The sequence below is a fragment of the Taudactylus pleione genome, unplaced genomic scaffold (assembly GCF_031769625.1).
Source record: "Taudactylus pleione unplaced genomic scaffold, aTauple2 ptg000276l, whole genome shotgun sequence".
In the NCBI taxonomy this organism is placed as follows: domain Eukaryota; kingdom Metazoa; phylum Chordata; class Amphibia; order Anura; family Myobatrachidae; genus Taudactylus; species Taudactylus pleione.
The window spans coordinates 7,137,535-7,161,920 of NW_028284678.1; the positions used below are offsets into that span (position 1 = coordinate 7,137,535).

At 47.0% G+C, this 24,386-nt stretch overlaps 1 protein-coding gene across 1 annotated transcript in view; it reads right to left on the bottom strand.

Moving 5' to 3' along the window:
• Window positions 1-7,388: 7,388 nt before the first annotated feature.
• Window positions 7,389-24,386, bottom strand: part of CYYR1 (cysteine and tyrosine rich 1) — a 90,952-nt gene continuing 73,954 nt past the window's right edge. Inside the window, exons 3-4 of the mRNA XM_088481689.1 lie at window positions 8,732-8,889; window positions 7,389-7,720 (exon numbers count right to left, since the gene is read on the bottom strand). Of these exons, the coding sequence (XP_088337815.1) occupies window positions 7,593-7,720; window positions 8,732-8,889 (286 nt within the window). The 3' untranslated portion in view covers window positions 7,389-7,592. The remainder of the gene's footprint in view (window positions 7,721-8,731; window positions 8,890-24,386) is intronic.

Below are 24,386 nucleotides of genomic sequence, written 5' to 3' on the forward strand. Positions count from 1 at the left end.
GCAGAATTGGGGATTTGTGGTGCAAACTTGCGGGAACCTCCCTGCACCCTTGGGACAGCCCACCAAAGGTAAACTGTATAAAAAAAAAAGTTAAAAAAAAACTTAAGAACACCCTAAAAAAGTACTTTCATTTTGGGGGCGAAAAAGTGCAAAGTTGGGGGACAAATTAAAAGACTAGCAAAATAGACTCCAGAGGGTCCCCCTAGTATGCCCCAGGTGTTTCTAAGTTTGCAGGTGGTTGCTGCAGGTGGATTTTTAACGATTTTTAAAACATCACATTTTCAAATTTGCTAGGACTATTTATCTTCTCAAAAAAACCCTTCTAAATGCTATTCTTCACAACTTGTGCAAAAACGCTAATTAGAAGCTATTGAGAGCATTTAAGTACCCCAAATAGCTTCAGCAGGGCTGTTCGGGGTATCCATAGTGATCCCCAATGTTAGTGTATCTGTTGGTGAGAGTCAGGCTGATTTCCCCAAATCTGAAAGCACTTTTCGCCTGTTTGAGTTTCGCCGGGTCCCGTTTTTGCGTCCTTTAGAATTGAATAGGGCGAAAAGCAGCCGCGTGCACGTAGTCTTTTCTCCAAAAACACACTATGTAGGCGGAAAGTCCAGCAGGCGAAACTTGATTGAGATAGATCTACTTTAAATCAATTAAAGTCAATTTAAATCGATCTTTAGTAAATTTACCCCCAAGTATGTTCAGTTTACATCCATACAGGAATGTGAGAGGGATCCTCCCTTAAATCAGTGGTTCACAAACTTGGCCCTCAAAACTCCCTAACAGTCCAGGTGACTTAATTAGTACCTCAGTCAATTTGATTATATCATCTGTGCACAAGCATATTCTTGACACTTGGAGGTATATTTACTAAAAGTTGATTTTTGGTCGATATTGGGTCGATTCTTGGTTGATTCTGTGTTTTAGGGTCTAAATCACACATGTAATAACATATCATTTTTTACATCTTTTTTTTAAACAATGTCAAAATATAATCTCTAAGCAAATATGTGATTTAGGGCCTGATTCAGAGCCGTTCGCTATTTGCGGTCGTTCGTTCAAAAACAAGTGGCTATTCAAATGATCCGTTCGCAAATTGCAGTCTGTTCACACCTCTAAGTCTGAACGAGCGAGCAAAACATACGCTCGTTTATTTGATAAAAACGCCCCCTGGCCGCTCGCACCATACGTCATGTCCGCTATTTATTAGATTAATCGAGTACATCGTACAGCGTATGAACTGCTCGCTATTCTTGTGGTTGGTTTTTTCAACCGCTATTTTGCGAGAAGTTCTGAGTTAAAAAAAAACAAGTGACGTGGTCAATGACGCTGCTGTATTAATTATGCACTCCCTTAAAACGCCCGTTTTGACCTTTAAGCACGCCTGCGTTCGAATTCCACTCCCCCGTTTTCAAACACCTTCCCCTGTTACCACCCACATACGCCTCATTCTGTCACTCGAAATAGCAGGCACTCGCTATATAGCGTACAAACGATTTTCGGCCGCACTGACTGGTTCGCGCATGCGTACTAAAAACCGTACGCATGCGCAGATGTGCGAACATCGCTCGGAACGAGCGTACGGCCGCTAGCGAGCGGCTCTGAATGAGGGCCTTAGACCCTTAAACAAAAAATCAACAAAAAATTTACCAAAGACCGACCAAACATCAAACAAAAATAGACCCAAATTGACTTTCAGTAAATATACCCCTAACTTACACATTTACTAACAGATGGTTTTTGACATTGTTTAAAAACAAATATGCCAAAAATCATTTTAGTAAATGTATAATTTAGACTATGAAATACAAAATCGACCAAAATCAACCTTTAGTAAACATACCCCCTGGACCGTTAAACTAGGTACACACATCGGGCTGACAAATGGGGCGATCTTTCTGCAAATCGAAAGTCCCAATATCTGTTCTACACTTTTTATTAGTAGTTCAAGTTACCGATTTTTGTCCACGCCACACTGAGATGCCCGCCCACAAGGAGGATGACGTAGTCAGTGGAGAACTAGCGGCGGTGCATCCATAACCGCCTGCATCCAACAGCACCGCTGCACCCGCCACCAGTGTCCCCCGGGTCCCACAGTATTTAAGTGTAGTGCAGACCGCAGTGAGAGCGGTCCGCACTACACAGTAACAAATACACCACCGCCAGCGGCGGCTGTGTGTTTGTTATAGCAGCCAATGAGAGTCAGACAGACTCTCATTGGCTGCTGAGTCCACGGAGGGAGCCGGCTGGAGCTCACTCATGAGCTCCGTTTTCCAGCTCCCCCGCAGCGGGTGATGGGAGAGACGTCATGACCTCTTCCCCATAGTGCAGAGCAGGCCGGGAGGAGCGGACAGCAGTGGTCGCGGCAGGAGCATTGAGTCAGGTAAGTTGTGTTTTTTTTTTGTGTGTGTGTGTGTAAGGGGCATGGGCACTGACACTGCATAGGGGGGCGCTACTGGGGCCACTGTATAGAGGGGGTGGCTGCTACTTTGGGCTCTGTATAGGGGGGACTACTACTGGGGGTAATGCATAGGTGGGACTACTACTGGAGTCAATGCTTAGGAAGGTACTACTGGGGGCACTGCATAGGGGGGACTACTACTGGGGGCACTACATAGGGGGGACTACTACTAGGGGCACTGCATAGGGGGGACTACTACTGGGGGCACTGCATATGGGGGACTACTACTGGGGGCACTGCATAGGGGGGACTACTACTGGAGGCAATGCATAGGGGGACTACTACTGGGGCAATGCATAGTGGGGACTACTACTGGAGGCAATGCACAGGGGGGACTACTATTGGGGGCAATGCATACGGGGACCACTTCCGGGGGCACTGTATAACGGGCACTGCTGTGGACACTGCATAGAGGGGCTACTACTGGAGGCACTGTATATGGGGCACTACTGGGGGCATTGCATAGGGTGACTGCTACTGGGGGCAATGCATAGGGGGACTACTACTGGGGGCACTGCATAGAGGGGACCACTTCTGGGGGCACTGCTTAGGGGGACCACTACAGGGGGCACTATATAGGGGGCACTGTATATGGGGCACTACTGGCTGCACTGCATAGGGGACCACTATTGGGGGCACTGCATAGGGGGGCCCAAAGCATATTCTTGCTCTTGGGCCCACCACTCTCTAATTCCACCACTGGACGTAGTCACAGGAAAACGTAGGACATATGGGCAGATTATTGAGAATGCACACACACTGCTCGATATTGGGAGATTGCATTAGCGATTCTTGGCTGACCGTTAAGATAAACAAAGGAATGTTTTGATAGATACGTTTTAACCGTTTTATCTTGGTAAATCGGCCCGATAATTGTATAGTGTGTACCTAGCTTAAGGGCGCCTTGAGGCCCTGGTTTGGGAATCCCTGTTCTAAATTAAACCTAATTATTCAAATGTGACGAAATCTGTTGTACTGCCTCTTCTGGCTCTATGGAATCTCTTCCGGGATTTTTCAGAGCGGGCTACACTGTATATACTGTACATATTGTATTGCAGTGTCCTTACACATTCACCTTTGTTCCATGGTTCTGCTGGTGAAAGGAGTAGGGGAAATGGTGCCCTAACAAGTAGGATTAATAAGTACTCAATATTAATTATATACTGTACCTGCCAACCGGACTTCTTTTCACAGTGGGCCTGATTCAAAAAGATGGTCGCGATGGTCAAGACCATCGCGACCATCGGGCTTGCGACGAGACCCTGCGGTAGGGTCTCGCTGCCGCAAGACCTGGAGTGCTTTTGGCTCTATCAGAGCCAAAAGCACTCCCACTGACTCCCACGCTCCATTTTTAGGTAGGAGGGCACTGATTCAGAGCGAGGGCTCTGGTCACAGCGTCCGGCTCTGAATCAGGCCCAGTATTCCAAATTAGGGGCAATGGTGCCCTGTGCAGACACGCATTGGCCTGGGAACAGCTGCCTCGTTTTATAAAATGGATAAAAGGAAAAACACAGGTACCTTGTAACAGGAGCTTTATTTTCCTTTAAAAAGTCTTCTAGATTTCTTCTCACTATCAAGATGTCCTGAACAGGATGCAGTAAGAGGAGTAATTAGAAGTGTCTAACCTATTATCTTTTCTGTAGAGGTGGCATAAGTAACCAATTCCTCATTAATACCTCTACTTCAGACCATAGGAGATAACCAGGCACCATGGTAGTTAGTCTCGTTGTCCTTCAATAGGAGTGTAATATAATTGGTGTATTAAAAATATAGTTTTTCTTAGGGAAGAATTCAGTATCATAGAATAGAGCAAGATAAGGCAAAACATCGCTAAAGTCACTGTTGAATTCCAATTCGTGGCGTCAGATGTCAGACTGCACAGAGCCGCACACTTGCAGAACTGATGGAGAGTCACGGGCTGTATACAGTAGTTCCTTGAATTATACTTGAAAAGCAAGTTATACTGAGATGTTACTTTGTTTGGAAGTGGTAGTTTTTGAAGAGCTGTTCTTATTATGTAAAGCAAAAGTCATCCTGTCTCAGGGGGTTGCTTTGTGCAAAGTATACTTACTTGGTCATTCTGAGCATTTGCATTTCTCATTTTTCACGACAATTTGATCACGTGGTGGCGCTGTTTCATTATTTGACCTGCTACTGTATGTAGTCCTTAGCATTGTGCTAATGTCTCTCAGCCATATGTATATATACAGCATATTGACATACACTAATGTTGCTTACTGCCATTATCAGATGTAGACGGTTAGTAACTTCCCAAGTATCCAGTAACAGGTAAAATTTACTCATTTCGTTTTCCTCTTCTCAGATCAAAGAAACGGTATGCAGACGGGAAGCTGGCGGACCTAACCCCGACAGCCGGCTTCCCGACTGTCATATCCCGGCAAGGGTCTAAAGACAGGCATCGATATGCCGATGCCTGTTATTAGACATACGCCGGGAGCCCAACGCCCGGCATCCCGATTGAAGGGGCACCAAGCGCGGATCGCCATGGGGGGGGGACTTAGGGTTAGGCACCCCCCCGGGAGGTTAGGTTTAGGCTAGGGGAAGGGTGGGTTAGCATTAGGCATTCCCAGGGGGGAGTTAGGGTTAGGCAACCCCCCGGGGGACTTAGGTTTAGGTGGCGGGGAAGGGGGGGTTAGGGTTAGGCACTGGGGGGGAAGGTTAGGGATAGGCACCCCTAAGGGAGGGTTAGGGGGTAGAAATAGGTTAGTATATACGTACCTGTGGACGATCGGGAATTCCTCCTCTGCCAGGATGCCACTGTTGGAATTCCAACTGCCGAGCATGGGTCCAGCAGTAAATCATACCGATTCCCAAAGAAACTACCCCAAGTGCTTCCACGCTCACCCTCCAGCTGTTTACCTCCCCCTATAGAATGTAAGCTCTCGGGCATGGACTCCTTCCTTGTTCTTCCCTTGCACTAACCTTACCACCAGTGCTCTTTGTCTTTTGTCTCCTCCAGCGACTGACACTGCCTGATCACTCATACAATGGGTACACTGGATTATTGAGAGCTTTTATGCTACCCCCTTCCACTGTCTGCTGACTCTAGCACAGCGAGCTGCCTTACTTTCCCCCTGTACTTGTCACTCCTTGTCTGTGGTGTTACTGCATTGTACAGCATGAATGCTTTGTACATCTGTGATGCTTAGTGTCATGGATGGACTGGGGCTAAAATACATCCCCGGCATTCTTTCCATGCACACATGCATAGGAAAAGGGGGACGGGACCACACATAATGGGGCATGGCCATGCAACATAGGGCGTGGGATGTGCCATGGGGGTGTGTCGTGGATCACGGAAGCGTGGCCTCCTGGCACTCCCTGCCTAAGCGTGCCAGCCAACCGAAGCGCCGGGAGGGTGAACTGCTCAGGCAGGTCTTCAGATGGCCGGACCACCCATCAGGCCAATGGCCCTTCTGGCTTTTCCTATAATTGCTGATGGCCAGTCAGGACATGCTAATTGTAGTGCATTGTATTTAGGGCCCACCGGGGGAATGAAGTGGTAAGGGCCCATGCTTAAAAGGTGTGGTCATCCACCAGAGGGGGTGTGGCCAGCCACCACAGACGCTAATCAATAGGCAACTCTTAGTGTAGTTTCTATAGAAGGAAACCAAGCCCCTATGCTGATCAGTGGTCCTGCTCCACCAGGTAACCGACAGTCTAATAGAGTAACAATGTAAAACTGAGGTCTGGAACCTGACACCTAAAGGAGGGGGTGGGCCCTCAGGCAGTGGGGCCGACCGTGGATTTCCCCTGTACCCCTGTGGGCCAGTCCAACCCTGTTGATACTGTTTACTGTGTGTGCTTTTATGTGTATTGTACATAGTATATAGAACCTAAAAAATAGAAGATGTTATGAATAATAATAACATTTTTGTGTACTGTTTCCCTCAGGGCTGATTTTAGAGATGATGACAGGACTTCCTATATGTCTCTGTCCGTCCTGTTTTCTGCCGAATTCCTCATGCAGTATGCTTGGATGGAAATCCACCACTACCCATGCCCATAACTAGATGCATGGTGCATATCAAATAGTGACCAAGTTTTCAATATGAAAATGTAAAACACCTAAAATACAATAGGTCACTTCATAACAAATAAGATTAATAAGTACTCAATAATAACAATTATATACTGTACCTGCCAACAGGACTTCTTTTCACAGGATTCCAAATTAAACCATTAACCTGGACTGACTAAATTAACTGTATATAAAGACATGCGGTTATCTAAGGCAGCCAAGAAACTGACTGCAAACCCAAAAATATCCCATTACCACACTGTGAATAAAAATGAGGATGACACAAATTTAACAGCCGGGCCGATGGAATTAGGAATTACCTCAGCCTGATCTGAGTGTCACATCCCTAGCCAAATATAGCCTTCACGTCCCACAGAGTTCCCTTCCCACTGTCCTGCTCCGTGCCTGGACACCCACTCAAAGACCATATGCTCAGCAGCACCCCAGTCACAACACATTACAAATAGTAGCCCACTGAGAATGATACGCAGGCCTACCCCACCACCTGCCATGTGTTTGACATCAGGTGTGCTGGCTGTACAACAACACTGAATGCATTAAGGCCCCAGGACATGCACTGTACTGTTTGTTGCACCCTCCAAAAGCCCGGTATGGGCCCCTTCCCGAAATTCCACGTTACTTGATGCCAGAATATAAGCATAACAATATAACCAACATTTTATCTTTGTTGGAACAAATCTAAAATATTTTAATGCACTTATTGCAGATTTATTTTTTATAAAAAACAAGTATATATTCAGAAATGATGGGTCTTTGTAGTTCAGTCCACATCAAAATAATACTGTATCTTTATTATCAAAACATTTGTCAGATGCACAGAAAATAAATACTGTTCTTATAATATGGTGCCTGGTAATGATTGGTCCTACGACAGACATCGACGGTGGCGATGAAGATCTCGCTTCAAGCACTTCAGGACGTAAGGCCTGGACGTTGCGGGGATTGGTGTCCATTGTGCATTGTCTCTCGTTATTCATCTTCCTCGTTATTCATCTTACAAACCATCTTTTATCACTCTCTAGAATGCTGAAACGCTTGTGTTTCTGGAAATGTCCAAGTCTCGGAATGTTATTTCCTGGGAGGTCCTGGGTACGGTGGGGGAGCAGGATATTGCATAGGCATCGGTGGGGTGGGAGTATATGGTGGAGGTAAATCAATAGGATACTCCATCTCATAGCTGTATGGTGGTGGAGAAACTAAAGGAAAATAAAATTAAAAAAAATTTAAAACAAGCTTCAGGTTACCCATTAATGCAGGTTCCAATGACCACTGTGCTGAAGTGACCTATAGTTATTATTTTAGCACTTTGTAACTGGCCAGGAGACATGGGGCAAAGGGGTGACAGGTAAGGTGAAGAACAGGAGTCATGTCATCATTAATGGACGCCCCCCAATTTTTATTATTTTCATTATTAGTTTATAAGCCCTATTTAATCAGTTACCAGTATAATATAATAATAAAACAAACTATGAACTATCTGTGACACCTGTTGTATTTTTTTTAATTATGTACACATATTTACTAAATAGCAGACAGTTTACAGGGACTCCCTTATTGCTTTCAAAATTTGCTTCCACAACATTTCAGACTGGCAGTAATCAAACAATACGCCTGAGTCCCGCCCCCAGCAGGTGGCGCCCCGAGGCCTAATGGGCTATTCACCACTGGTGAAGATGGTTTGCAATACAAAGTGTCTGTGCATTGGGGATATTTCTGTATGCTCTATGGCTAGGAATGGGAGCGATGCCTTTTGTAATGACATTTTATTTTATTAGCAGATGGATTCCCTAGCCTAGTAAAATAGCTATATTGCAAGTTTATTATAGAACTATTTTCTAGCCCACATATATAGATATATATTGACTATAAATCTGAGAGCTCTCATCTTATAATATATATACAGTATACAGTATGTGCAGAGGAAAAGACATTCTGGGGGCGGAATATGGTCACCATTGCTGTATAGCGCTGTCATTAGGAAATATTGTATATATTAACTTGGACTACAAGGTCTAAAGTGCAGACAGGGGTCATAGGATAATTTACACACTGTATTCAGGAGCTTCATTTGAGGCAGGTTTTGAAGAAGAGGAAGAATAAGATGCATGATAAAGCTGGGCTGTTACTGTGGGAAAGAGCAGGTACCAACGAACGCCTGAAACTGAGCCTAGAGGTGTCACAACTAATATCCGCACGACCCCACTTACCTGAGTAACTGCTGATTGCATTGATGTGCGTGGCGCGGAGAACTCCCACACGGGTACCGCGTGTGCTCTTCATACACATGCAGATACATATTGCGATCCCTGCAATCACCCCCATGATGAACACAATCCCAAACACAATTCCTGCTATCGCTGTACCCCTAGAACACAAAAAGCATCGTCCTGTTACTAAGCGCACGGAAAGACTGCAAAATCACTTGCATTTGGAAATAAAACATTTATGACAGAGAGAATGATATGAGCCTGTAAAATAAATCATGCATGCTTATTGCCTACACACCTGCAGTGTCAGGGAGACAGTAGACTCACACATTTATGGGAATTTTCCAGCACTCCCAGGCCCTGGTACTGTAGTGGGGGCGGGGCCAAGCACAGGGCATGTATAATATTTACTACAAAGACAGTGCACTCCACATCCATGGCTGACACAGACACCCGCCAAGCCCCCAGACAAGCCAGGGACCAGGTAATTAGTGCTCTCCTCAGCTCCCTCAGCACCTTGGAGAGTAACCGACTCTTCCTAGATCCTGCTTCTCATCACATAGTGGTATATATTGGACCCCCCCTCTCAAACCTTACTGCATGATTATGCAAGTCACATCATTGCAGTGATAGGTGGTGTCATGACACCGCACTTACCCCTTTGACTCCTGTGGTGAGGTACAAACAGTAGGTATTTATGAAATAGATAACATGCCAAGCTCATTGCAGTAGCCAAAAGTATACTATATAATGCTACATGATATGTCATGTAAACCATTTGCAGATGCAGGGAGAATAACTAAGCCAAAACAATGGACTTGTATGACTATTATAATACACATCATACATTATGTAATATGCCAATGAGCATAGGCATGCGCAGAAGCCAGCGCAGGGGGTGCCGCTCCGCCACTTCACCCTCCGCCCGCTGGGTCATGCACTACCCCCTCTCCCCCTCCCTCTGGGACATACTGTACACTACTGACCTGAACTCACTTGACCGCCCAGGTGAGTAGTGTAGGTTCCAGTGGGAGGGAGGGACATGATAGTCCATAACCCGACAAAATGGGAAGTGCCAAAGCAACACCCCCTGTGCCAGCTTCTGCACACGCCTATGCCAATGAGTACTGATATCTTCAAATTTGTTAACAACTCTTCCACTTAATGTTGTTTTTAATTTAAGTTCATCTAAAACATTTATAAAATGTCACTATTTCTATCACTTATCTGCTTTCCACTAAATACCTTTGATTAAGAGGAATAACAGCCTTATAACCTATATTGCCTTTATGTCTCTATTTCTGTATGCACACTCAGCTGTTGGCATAGTGGGCAGTCACAGAATGGACTGAATGAACTGTTCAGCTTATTTTTATGTATTATATATTAAATAATTATTATAAGACAATAAGGGGTTTCTTTATCAATTAGCTGTACATATATATGTATATATGTATAATTGTATATACTGTATATATATTTAGTGGCGGGCTGCCCTGCGGTGCCACCCACGACCAGGGGGTAGAATCCAGGGCTGCTTAGAGCGCCACACTGAAGAGGGTGCCGCTGTAGAGATCAGCAGCCAGCACCAGGACCCCATGCACATCCCAGCGCCGGCCTTCATTCTCTACAGCGGCACGCTCATCAGTGTGGTTGGAGCAGCAGTGGCAGCAGTGTGGTTTTGGCACCGGGCTGCAAGCTGGTTGTAGCTCATGGACTGGTAGCCATGCAGAGAGACAGCAGCGGTATTTAACCACTGAGGGGAGATGTGTGATGAGGGGAGCTCTGTGATGGTGGGAGCTCTATGATGGTGGGAGCTGTGTGATAGGGGAGAGCTGTTTGATGGGGAGAGCTGTGTGATGGGGAGAGCTGTATGATGGGGAGATTTGTGTGATGAGGGAAGCTGTGTAATGGGGAGAGTTGTGTGATGGTGACGAGCTGTGTGATGAGAAGAGCTGTGTGTTGAAAACTGTGATGGAGGAGCTGTGTGATGGGGGAGCTGTGTGATGGGGGGAGCTGTGTGATGAGAAGCGATGTGACAGGGAGAGCTGAGTAATGAGACGGGGAGAGCTGTGAGGGGGAAAGCTTTGTGATGGGAAGTACCGTGATGGGGGAAGCTGTGTGATGGGGAGATCTGTGTGATTAGGAGAGCTGTGTGATGGGGAAAGCTGTGTGAAGGTGGAGAGCTGTGTGATGGGGCAGTGCTGTGTGATGAGGAAAACTGTGATGGGGGAGCTGTGTGATGGGAGAGATCTGTGTGATAGAGGAGAGCTGTGTGATGAGGAGAGCTGTGTGATGAGAACTGTGATGGGGAGCTGTGTGATGGGGGAGCTGTGTGATGGGGAGAGCTGTGTGATAGAGAGAGCTATGTGATGAGTGATGTGAAGGGGAGAGCTTTGTAATAGGGTGAGCTGTGTGATAGGGAGAGCTGTGTGATTGGGAAAGCTGTGTGAAGGGGGAGAGCTGTGTGATAGAGGAGAGCTGTGTGATGAGGAAAGCTGTGATGGGAGAGCTGTGATGGGGATAGCTGTGTAATAGGGAGAGCTGTGTAATGGGGAGAGCTGTGTGAGTGGGGAGAGCTGTGTGAAGGGAGAGAGCTGTGTGAAGGGAGAGAGATGTGTGATGGGGAGAGCTGTGTGATGAGGAGAGTAGTGATGAGGAGCTGTGTGATGAGGAGAGCTGTGTAATGGGGAGAGCTGTGTGAGTGGGGAGAGCTGTGTGATAGGGAGAGCTGTGTAATGGGGAGAGCTGTGTGAAGGGAGAGAGATGTGTGATGGGGAAAGTAGTGATGAAGGAGCTGTGTGATGGAGAGAGCTGTGTGATGGGGGAGAGCTGTGTGATGGGGGAGAGCTGTGTGATGGGGATGTAGTTATGAGACCGGCGGTCACGATGCCGCCAGTCTAAATCCCAATGGGGGAAGTCTGCCAAGGGACTTAAGATAGGCATCGTAATACCAACGCCTATCTTGATCCTGACACCGGAATCCAGAGGGATGCCAGCCAGAATGAGGTAAGTCTGGGGCGCCCTTAGCTGTTAGCCGCAGGGGGGAGGATTAGGCTTAGGTAGCATAGCGGGGTTAGCGTTAGGCACCCCTAGGGTTAGGCACCACTGGGGAGTTAGGGTTAAGCACTAAGGAGGGAGGTTTAGGTTTAGGCACGAAGGGGGGAGACTTAGGTTTAGGCACTAACGGGGAGGGTTAGGGTGTGGGGTGGGGAGAGTTAAGGTTAGGCTACAAGAAGGGAGGGTTAGGGGGAGAAGGGGGAGGGTAACTATACTTGCCCAACCCCTGTCGGGATACCAACCATCGGGATTCCGCTGTCTGTATTTTGACAGTAGGCATCTCATCAGCAGGCATTACATGCCGATTCCGTGTGATGAGCAGAGGTGTGATGGGGGAGAGCTGTGTGATGGGCAGAGCTGTGTGAAGGTGGAGAGCTGTGTGAAGGGGGAGAGCTGTGTGAAGGGGAGAGCTGTGTGAAGGGGGAGAGCTGTGTTATGGGGGAGAGTTGTGTGTTTGGGAGAGCTGTGTGATGGGGAGAGCTGTGTGTGGGGGGAGAGCTATGAGAGGGAAAGCTGTATGAAGTGGGAGAGCTGTGTGAAGTGGAGAGCTGTGAGGGGGAAAGCTGTGTGATGGGGAGATCCCTGTGATGGGGAGAGCCCTGTGATGGGGAGAGCTGTGAGGGAGGAAAGCTATGTGATGGGGAGATCTGTGATGGGGGAGCTGTGTGATGAGAAAAACTGTGTGATGGGGACAGCTGTGTGATGGTGCCAGCTGTGTGAGGGAGAGAGCTGTGTGAGAGGGCGAGCTGTGTGATGGGGAGAGCTGTGAGAGGGAGAGCTGTGTGAAGGGAGTTAGCTGTGTGAGGGGAGAGAGCTGTGGGAAGGGGGTGAAGCTATGTGATGGGGAGATCTGTGATGGGGGAGCTGTGTGATGAGAAAAACTGTGTGATGGGGACAGCTGTGTGAGGGGGAGAGCTGTGTGAGGGAGAGAGCTGTGTGAGGGGGCAAACTGTGTGATGGGGAGAGCTGTGAGAGGGAGAGCAGTATGAAGGGGGTTAGCTGTGTGAGGGGAAAAAGCTATGGGATGGGGGTGAGCTGTGTGAAGGGGAGAGCTGTGAGGGGGAAAGCTGTGTGATGGGAAGAGCTGTGTGAGGGGGGATAGCTGTGAGATGGGGAGATCTATGATGGGGAGAGCTGTGTGATGGGGGATAGCTGTGTGATGGGGAGAGCTGTGTGAAGAGGAGCGATGTGATGGGAAGAGCTATGATGGGGAGAGCTTTGTGATGGGAAGAGCCATGATGGGGGGAGCTGTGTGATGGGGAGATCTGTGTGTTGAGGAGAGCTGTGTGAAGCTGGAGAGCTGTGTGAAGGGGGAAAGCTGTGTGAAGGGGGAGAACTGTGTGATGGGACAGTGCTGTGTGATGAGGAGAGCTGTGTGATGATGAGAGCTGTGAGGGAGGAAAGCTGTGTGATAGGGAGATCTGTGTGATGAGGAGAGCTGTGATGGGGAGCTGTGTGGTGTGGAAAACTGTGATTTGGATAGCTGTGTGAGGGGAGAGCTGTGTGAGGTGGTGAGCTGTGTGATGGGGATAGCTGTGTGAAGGGGGTTAGCTGTGTGAGGGGAGGAGAGCTGTGAGAGGAGAGTTGTGTGATGGGAGAGCTGAGAGGGGGAAAAGCTGTATGATGGGGAGAGCTTTGAGAGTGAGAGCTGTGTGAAGGGGTAAGCTGTGTGAGGGGGGAGAGTTGTGTGAAGGGGTAGTGCTGTGTAAAGGGGAGAGCTGTGTGTTGGGGAAGAGCTCTGAAAGGGAGAGATGTGTGATGGGGTGAGCTGAGAGGGGGAACAGCTGTGTGATGGGGAGAGATGTTTGAGGGTGAGGGGAGAGCGCCAGTCCCTTACTTTGCCTGGGGTGCTCGGAAATCACATATAAAGTTTGGTACTGTATTTTTAAATGAAAAACATTGTCAAGGAGAAGACCTTCTACAGACAATCCCATAAAATGTGACTAGCCTGAAAATGATAATAGTTGAATCAGTGAATGATGACGCTACTGCATAAATCCAAAAGGCCACTAGTTTTCATAATGTATATTAGTTTTTAATGTATTCTTACTTCAACCTTTCAGCTGCATTTTTACAACAGTTCCTAGGAACCGTGCAGGAAGAGTGTATGTGTACCACCAGGAGCACAGGACCTCACCCATCCTTGCGTGTCCATGGCTTGTAAAAATAACATATGGCCCATGCTCAGGGGCGGACTGGGGCTGGGGCAATGAGGCAGAGACACTCTGGGGCAATGAGGCAGAGATACACTGGGGCAATGAGGCAGAGACACACTGGTGCTGGGGCGATGAGGCTGAGACACACTGGGGCTGGGGCGATGAGGCTAAGACACACTGGGGCTGGGGCAATGAGGCTGAGACACACTGGGGCTGGGGCAATGAGGCTGAGACACACTGGTACTGGGGCGATGAGGCTGAGACACACTGGGGCGATGAGGCTGAGACACACTGGTGCTGGGGCGATGAGGCTGAGACACACTGGTGCTGGGGCAATGAGGCTGAGACATACTTGGGGCTGGGGCAATGAGGCTGAGACACACTGGTGCTGGGGCGATGAGGCTGAGACACACTGGGGCTGGGGCGATGAGGCTGAGACACACTGGTGCTGGGGCAATGAGGCTGAGACACACTGGTACTAGGGCAATGAGGCTGAGACACACTGGTGCTGGGGCAATGAGGCTGAGACACACTGGTGCTGGGGCAATGAGGCTGAGACATACTTGGGGCTTTGGGAATGAGGCTGAGACACACTGGTGCTGGGGGAAGGCATGGGGGGTCCTGGGGATGAAGAAACGCTTGGTGTCCTGGAGAGACATAGGGGGTTCTGGAGAGAGACAATGGGTCCTGGAGATTGAGAGACAGAGGGAGACTGGAGAACCACAGGGGAGCCTGGGGATGGAGAGACATACGGGCATCTGGAGACACAGAAATTGTTTGATCAGAGAAATTAATTTTGCCCTGCACTAAAACTTCTGCTACTGTAGGTTATGATGATGACATTAGTTATATTTCTACATAAACAGGCATCTTCCAGACAATGTGATCTTCTACATGAATACCGGCTGAAGACGCTGTCCAGTGAGGCTCAATTTCTTCAGAGGTTCCCTGTTGCAGAGAAACCGCCATATAGAAAAGACTTTCAAACTGACTGGCCTGTACCTAGTGCAGAGGGATGGGGGGTCCCAAATAAAAGGGTATCATTCACCCAGAATTCTGTAGCTGGCCCTGCTCCCCTCAGTGGCTCGCAAAAGCAGCTCCAGGCTCTAAGACGAGGGAGTATCCTGCCCTCCTCCACAGACTCCGCCCTTTCAACAGACCCACCTTCTCAACACACCCGCCCCCTTTAGGGCTGCTTCCAGAAATTTCCCGGGCTGGTTTGCCATCCCAATCCACCACTGCCCGTGCTTCTGATCAACTTGCAATGCAATTTCAAAATGGAAAGTACACCGGTTTCTTTCAAATATGAGATTTTTCCTCCTGGATGTTGGGGAGGTATGTATACTATTGTAGCAATTGCTAGGGTATAATTTTACACTGTCAGAGCGTGACAGCTCCCACTCTTTAAAATAAAATAATTATAAATATGCCGAAAAAATAAAATTGTGTTTTTAAGCAAAAGAGCATTCCCATAGTTGTACTGCCTTTCTGCCCACTTACGTGCACTTATTTATTGAGAAGCCAAACCTTAAACATCTCTAAATCTTTCCAATAAAATGTTTACTATAACTCCTACTGGCAAGGAATGGGTTACAGACAATATTTCTGTGCACTACAGTCAAATCTCATTATATCTGCAAGGAGATCACAGCAACTCCCGTCCACAGATCGCACGCTGCAATTACAGTATAGCCCCAAGAGCCTTTTCATTTACGATTTCATTTCACAAGGTAAACTAGACATACAAAACGTATGTGAAGTCTCCAGGGGAGGGGGTTTGGGGGCTGGTAATAGGGGTGGGGGTATAACAAATTTCAGCTGCGCTTGTTTGAAATATATTATCACTTGAATGCAAACCTTTGTACAACAAAATATATTGGTTTGATGTGTCAGGTGCAATTATAAAGGGTATCGATCTTCACATCCGCATATGATTGACTTACTTAGGATAGGTAACCTTTGACTATATATAGAGGCATATGCGGGAGAATCTGAATCCCCCCCACCCCCTGCAGCCCATAAATTAGGTGAGCAATAAATTGATGAAGTAAGGTTAGTGTTGGGGTGTATTTATTTGTGATAAATATTTTCACAGTATTTGTTTTATTGCAGCTGTTTTACATGGTGAACTACAGGTCACAGTGATCCCTTGATGCCTGGGAATGTTGGCACTTGTAGGAGTGTGTGTTTGGGGGGGGTTATTTTTTGGTATAATGTATTATTTGCTACAAGTACAACTTTCAGGGGTAAATTTATCATATTCCGCATTTTGGAGGGGAGTGTCCAAACTGAAATCTAAATTGCAGTGTAAAAATAAAGCTGTCCAGCATTTATGGGCTACATGCAAAAGCAGCCAGTATTTACCCTGCATGCAAAAAAAATTATCAAAAAATGTATTTATTTATTTGCACCCCTTGCATTGCAGCATGGTTTGTCCAGGTACAGTTACTAGCTACAGTATTTCTTATGCTGGGCATACACTATACAATTATCTGTCAGATATCTGTCCAATCTGGCTGGTTGGAATGAAAATCTGGTAATGTATGGGAGCAAATGACAGTCGATCATATGGTTTTAAACACTGAAAAAAGAACAAAAAAAATTGTTAAAATTGGTTAAATTCATGTGTTTTAACCAATTTGTCTGGATGACAATTTTTGTCTGTTTTCGGGTGTTTGTGAGCAAATGGTCGATTGTCATTTGCTCCCAAGCATTACCAGATTTTCATTCCAACCAGCCAGATTGAACAGATATCTGACAGAACATTGTATATTGTATGCCCAGCAGTACTCTATTCTCAACTCTGAACCACGCCCTGAGGCAGGACAAGACTGCTGTGAGATGGGGGAGATAGAAATTAAGGAGGCAGCACTCCTATTTAGTTCCCCTGTAAATCTATTGTGTTAGTAAATTGACACACCTGTGCTCCAACTAGATAATCTGGAAAACATGCACTGTTATGCTGGGTACACACTGGACAATATATCAATCATACAGCCGATGATCAATATATCCTCCCGACCATCTAGCAGTGTGAACACACTATGGGCCTGATTCAGACCCACTCGCGAGCGGCTGTACGCTCGCAAGTGGGTCGATGGTCTGCACTGAGCATGCGCACGACGGAGGGAGCTCCGTCGTGCGCATGCGCCAGACACGACGAGCGAAGGACTTTCCTTCGCTCGTTGTGTCCGATCAAAGGGGGCGTGCTGTCAATGTTGATTGACAGCACGCCCCCTTTGGTGGGCGTGCCTCCCTGACGGGGGCGTTCCCACGGGAACGCCTCCCGTCAGAAGCCGGCCCACTGACATCACTAGTGATGTCAGTGGGAGTGATTTTGGCTCTGATAGAGCCAAAATCACTCCGGAGCTTGCGGTTGAAAACCTCAACCGCAGGCTCCGGCTCGCAATTTCGATGGTCGCGATGGTCACGACCATCGCGGCCATCAAAATGCACGCTCGTATAGCCTGTGGGTGGTGACCCACAGCTATACGAGCGTCCAGGAGGACGCTCCATGAAAAAGGAGCCCGGCCCTCATGCAGAGCGTGCGCTCTGCTCAGAGCGTACGGCTCTGAATGAGGGCCTATATATCTGTGACCAACATATATCAGATATATTGCGGCAGCCACAGGGCCTTAGAGAGCCAGTTGGGCCAAGGTACTGGCAAGGAAGAGTGGCCTAATGTAAGGAGGCGTGGCTATGCTTCCTTACAATAATAACCTAACAACCACAATTTGCCGCGTCGCTTGCACGCTTCACAGAGGGAGCGCCATTGTGTCCTTCAGCTAGGGGAAGATCCAAGGGGGGGAATCACTCTCCTCCATCCTATCTGTTGCAGTAGTTAGTACCTGCTCCTCCCCTCTCGGCACCCCTGATCGGCCATGCTGCACTGCAGATGTGATAAATTATGCAGATATATCGCTCACATTTGCTTGTGTGTACACATGTCCGACCGACCCATATGCTACGCTCAAAGTTCCTGCTGCCTGACCTTGTGCTGGTCATTTAAGAGGCCAGGAACCTGCATCCACCAACGCAGACCCTGGCCACTGCCCTCCCGGAAAACGGAGGCGACCCGTTTCCTGAGAACGCCTCCGCTCCGCCCCCAAATCAAGGGCGTATTCATAATGGTTGCAGGGTGTGCGGTGCACCCATATTATATAAAACATACCCATTCGAGGTTCCATGTCGTTAGTCTCAGCAATGCACAAAACGCCGGAAAATGGCCACCGCGGCCACTTTTCCGGTGTTTTCGCATGCGCAGTGAGGAAATCTCCGGGGAAATGGCAGCCGCCCAATTTCCCCGGCGATCTGCACATGCGCAGTAGACTCTGGGCACACTCTAGTGCCCAGAGTCTACTGATGCTGCAGTGGCCGACCAGCCACGTCAGTCGGCTGCCGTCTGCCGGGGAAAGAGGATGGGGCCCAGACGGGGAATGCTCACGGGTCCCCTCTTCTTTTAAGATGCCCCTGCCCCAAACACTGCAGCATGTCAATCATGCTGGGGCTTGGAGGGTCTGCGAGCGAACGGGTCCTGTGCAGAGCCCAAGCCACTGGATATGTACCTTCATTCTCGGAAGAACATACATCTCTGAAGCAGGCCCACGGCGCGGCCGATTACTGAGGATATACACAATATCGTTTGGGCATTACCTTACCAAATCGGCATATCGGCAGACGATCCGTCATTCCAGTGTGAACCCCACATTAGGGTTCCATGAGAAACTCTTGTCTACATTAAACAATCGAGTTACAGTAACTGTTTTATATTGTTTTAAATTGTTGTCAATTTTCGTATTAAAAATAAATAAACAGAAAGAGTCACCTGAAACTGAAATACAAACATTACAGCATCTCTCTTTGCAAACAGTCACCCGCTTGGATGAGAGTTTTAAATGACATAGAGGCCTCAATTATAAAAGATGACTTAATCTGGCACTGGCCCTAGCTCTGCCCCCAGTCAGGGAAATCCCTGCAGCAATGGTCTGGGAATCATTACTGTTAATGTGATGCTAGTTTTCGGCAGGAATATTGCAATTTGTTTTAGGGCAAATTTACTTTAAAATCTCTGAACCATTTGCCCTCATCCTCTTAGAACATGAAAGCCTATTAAACATGTTTAGAATTCCATACATTGTACACAATTTCCCACGATAGAGAATGGGGCGGCCTCGCTGAAGCCTGGGCTAGAATTGGCTCTGGTAGCACATTGCATTTTTTTTTCACTTTTGGTTTTTATTATATTGTTTTTTTATTATATTTTCTGTCTGATGCCCAGATTGATTTGTCTTGTAAATCAAACTTTTTTGTCTCCTCCCCGGGAGAAGTCGGGGAAGGAGAAGCAGCTGGGTGGCAAAGGGGGGCGGGACTTGACGGTCTACGTCATTAAGCCCCGCCCCACACAGTAAACTGCCGTGATTCGATCAGATTTTAATAGGGGGCGGAGCCAAATGACGCGATTCTTGCAGATTCGTGTCATTAAGCCCCTGCCCCCTACATGGGGAACCGCGATCGCCATGGAAATTCTCCCCATTCTGCCCACTTCACTAGGAAGTGGGCAGGAATGCGGAAGAAGTACTGGGGGTTACCCGAGAAATTGTGAGCATCCCGCAAATTCCGGGAGAGTAGGCATGTATGTTGTAAACCCTTACTGTATATATTGCATGGTATACGTTTACGAAGCAGGAATCCCGACCGCCGGCTTCTAGACTACTTAATCCCGGCGAGGGTTAAATGACAGGTGTCTAAATCTACACAGCCGCGGAGGGGGGAGGGTTAGGTTTAGGGCTCGCGGGGGGGACTTAGGGTTAGGCACCCCCCCCCCAGAAGGTTAGGGTTTGGCTAGGGGGAGGGAGGGTTAGGGTTAGGCACCCCCCCGGGGGACTTAGGTTTAGGCGGTGGGGAAGTGGGTGTTAGGTTTAGGCACTTAGAGGGGGGATTAGGGTTAGGCACAGGGGAGGAGGTTAGGGTTAGGCACCCTAAAGGAGGGTTAGGGTGAGGGGGTAAAATTAGGTTAGTTTATACTTACCTGGGAACGATTGGGATCTCCTCCTCTGTCGGGCTGCAGCTGCCGGGATTTTAACCGCCGGCCAGGTGAATCATAACGATTTCAAATTGCATTTACATTTCATTAAGTCAGGGAGTACCAAAACCAGAAACATGTTCTTTTGTTCTACTTTTAAAATTGTGTTCTTCTACTTTTAGGGGACTATTTATCATTAAATATTTGCCGGATATACCTCAAAAACACCCATTTTTGGGGATTACTCTCAATTAGGAATCCCCCTGATGTACTATGGAGGGATTGCAGCAAACATCTCAAATACCTGCCCCCATCTTCATCTGCAAATGCAGCTCAGCTGCCGGATATACCAAGCTTGGACCTGATAGGATGATGCCATCTCCAGATGACATTACCATACAGTAGCCTGTGGGCTCCCTCTCTGTCACCAGCCCACGCCCCTTCCCCGATGATGCATGTACCAGGCCGACAGCTGCAAATGTGCATTGGCTGCTGGGAGCCCGAACCAGACAGCAGTGTTATAGCTTTGAAATTGCAGATTGCGATAAATATGGTCTTAATTGTGTTATGCTTCAATCGTATAGCAAGTATATATTCACATTTACAATTCCCTTAGCTTCTAAGATATAGGTAGTGGTGCCGAAATCTCGGCACTCACAGCAGCCTGCAGCCGGATATTACATTTGGGCCTTAGAAAGAATCTGATAAATTTTGTTGAATCATACAAAGAGATATGCTAAACATATAACATGGATATACAGTATAACATGGACTTCTAGTACTGAGCCCTCGCCATATTAAGCTATCATGAACAATTCTAAGCACGCTTCCTTGGTTTGCATGTTTAAACTCAAACGCCTTAACTCTGAAAGCGGCAGTAAGGCATCACATTTTTTAATGGGATGTCACGGTCTCCTGCCTCTGAGAAAAAGTAAGTTATTCTAAAGCTGGGTGAGAATATCGCGATTACATATTTTAAGAGGATACTTTTCAACACTTTCAATAAATACTATTAAATGGTTTTCCCAAGGTAAAACTCAATGTATAGTCACAGGGATACGGAGACCCGTAATGAAAAGACTGAACATCTGGAGCAATTGGCATTAATGCAGTATTCACATTTAGACCAATCAAATTTATATCTAAAGGTGCAGGTAAGAAAAATAACAATATATAATTTAATGTGAAATATCATCTGACTCATAGGGGCCTATTCATCAACACTAAAATAATGATTTTAAGGACATTATCCTTAATTAATGTTATCCTAGTATTCATGAACACACTTAGCACAGGAGATATCACTGATATCTCCTTGCTAAGTCCCCCTGCGTTAATTTCCACACTCCCCATACATTAATACATTAGTATGGGGATATGGAAATTATGGTATTCATCAAATCCGCTCGGGAGAGAGGATGGGGCCCGGACGGGGAATGCACACGGGTCCCCTCCTCTTTTAAGATGCCCCTGCCCCAAACACTGCAGCATGTCAATCATGCTGGGGCTTGGAGGGTCTGCGAGCGAACGGGTCCTGTGCAGAGCCCAAACCACTGGATATGTACCTTCATTCTCGGAAGAACATACATCTCTGAAGCAGGCCCATAGCGCGGCCGATTACTAAGTATATACACAATATCGTTTGGGCATTACCTTACCAAATCGGCATATCGGCAGACGATCCATCATTCCAGTGCGAACCCCACATTAGGGTTCCATGAGAAACTCTGGTCTACATTAAACAATCGAGTTACAGTAACTGTTTTATATTGTTTTAAATTGTTGTCAATTTTCGTATTAAAAACAAAAAAACAGAAAGAGTCACCTGAAACTGAAATACAAACATTACAGCATCTCTCTTTGCAAACAGTCACCCGCTTGGATGAGGGTTTTAAATGACATATAGGCCTCAATTATAAAAGATGACTTAATCTGGCACTGGCCCTAGCTCTGCCCCCAGTCAGGGAAATCCCTGCAGCCATGGTCTGGGAATCATTACTGTTAATGTGATGCTAGTTTTCGGCAGGAATATTGCAATTTGTTTTAGGGCAAATTTACTTTAAAATCTCTGAACCATTTGCCCTCGTCCTCTTAGAATATGAAAGCCTATTAAGCATGTTTAGAATTCCATACATTGTACACAATTTCCCAAGATAGAGAATGGGGCGGCCTCGCTGAAGCCTGGGCTAGAATTGGCTCTGGTAGCACGTTGCATTTTTTTTTCACTTGTGGTTTTTATTATATTGTTTTTTTATTATATTTTCTGTCTGATGCCCAGATTGATTTGTCTTGTAAATCAAACTTTTTTTTCTCCTCCCTGGGAGAAGTCGGGGAAGGAGAAGCAGCTGGGTGGCAAAGGGGGGCGGGACTTGACGGTCTACGTCATTAAGCCCCGCACGGTAAATTGCCGTGATTTGCTCAGATTTGAATATGGGGTGGAGCCAAATTATGCAATTCTTGCAGATTCGTGTCATTAAGCCCCTGACCCCTACATGGGGAACCGCGATCGCCACGGAAATTCTCCCCATTCTGCCCACTTCACTAGGAAGTGGGCAGGAATGCGGAAGAAGTACTGGGGGATACCCGAGAAATCGTGAGCATCCCGCAAATTCCGGGGGAGTAGGCATGTATGTTGTAAACCCTTACTGTATATATTGCATGGTATACGTTTATGAAGCAGGAATCCCGACCGCCGGCTTCTAGATTGCTTAATCCCGGCGAGGGTTAAATGACAGGTGTCTAAATCTACACAGCCGCGGAGGGGGGAGGGTTAGGTTTAGGGCTCGCGGGGGGGACTTAGGGTTAGGTACCCCCCCCGGAAGGTTAGGGTTTGGCTAGGGGGAGGGAGGGTTAGGGTTAGGCACCCCCCAGGGGGACTTAGGTTTAGGCGGTGGGGAAGTGGGGGTTAGGTTTAGGCACTTAGAGGGGGGATTAGGGTTAGGCACAGGGGAGGAGGTTAGGGTTAGGCACCCTAAAGGAGGGTTAGGGCGAGGGGGTAAAATTAGGTTAGTTTATACTTACCTGGGAACGATTGGGATCTCCTCCTCTGTCGGGCTGCAGCTGCCGGGATTTTAACCGCCGGCCAGGTGAATCATACCGATTTCAAATTGCATTTACATTTCATTAAGTCAGGGAGTACCAAAACCAGAAACATGTTCTTTTGTTCTACTTTTAAAATTGTGTTCTTCTACTTTTAGGGGACTATTTATCATTAAATATTTGCTGGATATACCTCAAAAACACCCATTTTTGGGGAGAACTCTCAATTGGGAATCCCCCTGATGTACTATGGAGGGATTGCAGCAAACATCTCAAATACCTGCCCCCATCTTCATCTGCAAATGCAGCTCAGCTGCCGGATATACCAAGCTTGGACCTGATAGGATGATGCCATCTCCAGATGACATTACCATACAGTAGCCTGTGGGCTCCCTCTCTGTCACCAGCCCACGCCCCTTCCCCGATGATGCATGTACCAGGCCGACAGCTGCAAATGTGCATTGGCTGCTGGGAGCCCGAACCAGACAGCAGTGTTATAGCTTTGAAATTGCGGATTGCGATAAATATGGTCTTAATTGTGTTATGCTTCAATCGTATAGCAAGTATATATTCACATTTACAATTCCCTTAGCTCCTAAGATATAGCATGCAGCCGGCTATTACATTTGGGCCTTAGGAAGAATCTGATAAATTTTGTTGTATCATACAAAGAGATATATAATAATGGATGAGTGCAATGCGCTTGTGGTGTAAAAGCAGCTCAGTATTATTGATAGTATATAAAAATGAGAATGAGCGCTATATGGATAAATTAGGCATAATAAACGTGTAACATAAAATAATCATAAATGATATTGATGTTTATAGTCTTTAGACTAATGTGGGAGGAAAGTCAGGACCCGGTCCGGGTGATGGTCCGCCTATGCCCGTACTACCTGTCCCTACCTTACCGCCGATCTTCTTAGGGGTTACCTTCGTCGGGGACTTCCCTTTGCTTCTTTGGCGGGGACTTGTTGCGGGCAGTCGGCTGTGCTGCGGCGCTGGTTGATGACGTCTAGCGCACGACGCCGGATGTAATACTCGAGTCCTGTTAGGCGTTTGTCAGAATTGAATGTACTGCTTCCTCTTTCCTCCTTGCTTCTACGCATTTCAGACCATCTAGGTCCTTTCTCAAGAATGGGAGAGACCTCTCCCACAGCTCTTTAAATAGGTAAAACTTTATTGGTAATTAGTTTAAAAACCGGATGTGCCTCAGGTTTTGGCGTCAAGCACATGTTCCTGGGCCAAATAAACAAATAAAAAAGTTTTTTTTTTATTTTTTTAAATTGTTTAGAAATGTTAAAACTGTTTATTATGCTTAAATTATGTGTGACTGTATGTGTTATAAAAAGGATTTGAGTTCTATATCTATGTTTAA